This window comes from Blastocystis sp. subtype 4 (assembly GCF_000743755.1).
Source record: "Blastocystis sp. subtype 4 strain WR1 chromosome Unknown seqid_0590, whole genome shotgun sequence".
Taxonomy (NCBI): domain Eukaryota; class Bigyra; order Opalinata; family Blastocystidae; genus Blastocystis; species Blastocystis sp. subtype 4.
This window is the reverse complement of record NW_014568957.1, coordinates 1-3,123: the sequence shown is the minus strand read 5'-3', so window position 1 is coordinate 3,123 and position 3,123 is coordinate 1. Positions and strand designations below refer to the sequence as shown.

The 3,123-nt window shown below is 38.8% G+C and overlaps 1 protein-coding gene across 1 annotated transcript; it reads right to left on the bottom strand.

The window, feature by feature from the left end:
* Positions 1-459: 459 nt before the first annotated feature.
* Positions 460-745, bottom strand: JH06_5165 (hypothetical protein; the record flags this gene model as incomplete). The annotated part of the gene is made up of 2 exons (XM_014669401.1): positions 460-646; positions 678-745. The coding sequence occupies 2 exons, from the start codon at positions 743-745 to the stop codon at positions 460-462; spliced, it is 255 nt and encodes an 84-aa protein (XP_014524887.1).
* Positions 746-3,123: the final 2,378 nt, after the last annotated feature.

The following is a 3,123-nucleotide window of genomic DNA, read 5'->3' as shown; positions in this document are numbered from 1 at the left end:
CGTGAAAGTACGAGAACCAACTCCAGCAATACCTCCAGCAATGAAGTTCTGCCAGAAAGTGAGACGACGATCCTGCTTCTTACCCATGGTGCTAAGGGATTTGCTAAGAAAGAATTGTGAATAATAAGGAATGGTCCACGGCAGAATCTTGTTTTTAAAATTATCCAATACTTTCTATAGAATATATTTGGTCGTGTCACATCATTTCCACGTTTTCTGAGGATCGTTCCTGGAATACTCATTAATGAAGTTCCAGGAATCGTCAAATACGATACAGTACCTAGTTGTGTCCTATAATAGATTTTGTAACGATAGGATGTGTATTGTTTTATAACAATGTTATCAATCATCTGAGCACCCTAGCAAGCATCATTCTCACCATTAATCGTGATATCTCAAGTAGCAAGAACCATTTCATAAAGAAACAAACAATGTATTTTGAACAAAAATGTAAAGGAATTACTGTGTTGTCGGAGTACTGTTCGATGTCTGGATTTCCTGGTATCGACGATAAATTCGGTTTGTAAGTTCCATGTATTTGCCAGCGCAATTCCGAATACAATCGGATTCCTTCTTATCAAGTTCCTTCGAACGGAAGTTCTTGGCACAGTCTCGGAAACACATCTCGACAACCTTATTTGCTGTTCTGAATATCACATTCCATGCACAACGACTACACTGCCATATCCTTCACTTCCATAAAGGTAAGTCTTTTATCGATTGCAGCCTGATCCGCTGCAGACATTGGAGATACCTGCATGTCCTATAACGCAACCTGAAAGAACCCATCAAACGCTGGAGTGATGAATCCGCGGGGATCCATAGCATATCCTCTGATTATGATTGGATATGGGTGAATGATTCAAGTAGCTGGATTCATTCTCATTTTAGTTTTCGTTATCATTTTATGCTAAAGAGCAAGGAACAAGTACAAGTTAGTAATATCTTTCCCAAAACTAAGGGCGAACATGCCAGTGGTCTTATGTTGATTGTATTGAAATGTGTGGCCTCGGCTATACTTCCTTCAGAAATACTGTATTGAGTATGACCCGCCTACGTTCTCTGCAAGAAATACTTGTATGAGTGTTGAATTATTGGCCCCGATTTCTCTACTAGAAATACTATGGGAGAATAGGGGCTACTGATATATGAAATCGCATATATTGTTAAATGCGGATGAAAATGCCTTATTAATTAAAGATATGAAGATATAATCAAGATATCGGTATATCATAATGGTAAATCTAGAGTGAAAATATACACCTTGTGAAATATAGTATAGACATAATTCTTGTTTCGTATTGTGTTCCCTATTGAGGAATTGGTTGTAATATATTATATTTGTTTGTTCTAATATTGAACTATACCAATATGTTAGAATGGTAAACATGAACTGCGGGATGTATCAGTCTCATTATCTAGAAACCTAAAATGAACAGCATCTGCCTGTAGATATACAAAGAATCTGATCACCATTAAAAGAATGTTAAAATGACGAGAATGATAAAGCACATAAATCCCCGCAGACTACTGGTTTTAAGTGCATGCCACACATTACTCTATACCGCGGGAATTGAGTAACTTGATCAAGTAATTGCCAACAAAAGCCTTAATCGTGCCAGTTGGCTTGTTAATTCACGTAGATGTACGTATATTGGATGAAGATAATGTGTATAGATTGAATGACGGATTTCGTCCCTGTCTGTATATCATTACCCATGGATGAATTGTTGTAGATGATTGATATAGACCTTTAATGCAATAGTAGTCCACTATCATCGGATGATTTGATTGACTATGCACAACAACAAATCGACTATAACTCACTCAGTAAAGACGAACTCATTGTAGACACACATCTTTTTAATAATAATGTAGTTGCTCTTGCATCAACGAGATGCAGACATCCTGAAGATGCAAGAGAGTATTTCTGAGTACTCTAACAGAATTAATTATCTACAGCAGGTTCGGGAGTCACAAAGCAAAGATAAGGAATCCTTGAATCCCGTTCCAGAGCAGCCAGAAAAGGATCAAAAGGACAAAGCCAACCTAAGTCGTATGCTTGAGATAAGCGTCGGGAATGGAGAACAGATCCGTTCGTTAACGGTACGCACAAGAATCCTACTTAATCGAAGATACGCATGAAGGAATTGGAACAAAAGGTTGTTCGACGAAATGAATCCATTCAACATCTCCAAAAATTGAGTGTATCCCTAAGTACTGACTGTTGAGTCTAGGACAATCAACAAGAAGCTATCATCGATCTGAACAAATGGATTAATGATTTCATTCAGACATTAAATGAAGAAGAGTTAACTGACGATCAAAGACTCTTGATTGACGGATATCGCATTGCGTTCTGTGGGAACGATGATAACAGTGATGTGGAGAATGTGTTGGCGATGGATGTACTCTTGTCTTCCATTAGTCATACGTAGAACATCATTCCAACCTCAGCTTTGGTTTCGCCTCGCTGTCCTCCCTCCATTGAAGTAGTTCCCAGCTATTCGCTTCTTACCTTCCTACATTTTATCCAGATGGCTATGGATATGATGACTTTCACATCAAGTTCTACTCCTATCCCTGAAAATGTGACAAAGGAGATTTGTGAGTCACTCTCTATATTGGTGAATCGCGTCTGTGGCTTTCTGGAAGAAGGATTGAACATTCAGAATTGGGCTCCAGATCAGCTTTATTCTCATTGTCCATGTTGTGGAGTCCAGTTCACTCGATGGAATAGGAAACAGTAGGTGATGTGATAACTTTCTTATGTAGTCATTGTCGGTGGTGTGGACGAGTGATTTGTTCTCGGTGTTCCACCAATCGAATTAGTTGGAAACCAGATGATTCTCGGCAACGAGTCTGTGATCTCTGTTATGCTGTTTTTGTCATTTTCCCTAAAACTATTCATTATACCATACCGAAATGAGTTGTTTGTTTACTAGTCAGTGATGCGGTGGAATTGTACTTAGCTACCTACATTTCATACCAGTTTTCCCTTCTCTTCATTCCAACAAACAGTTAAAAAAACACTCTATTCCTCCTTCTCGTCCACCTCAGGAGCCTCTACTCCCTTGCGCGCATAGAACTCATCCAGAATGTCAGCAGGGATCTTCTTCAACA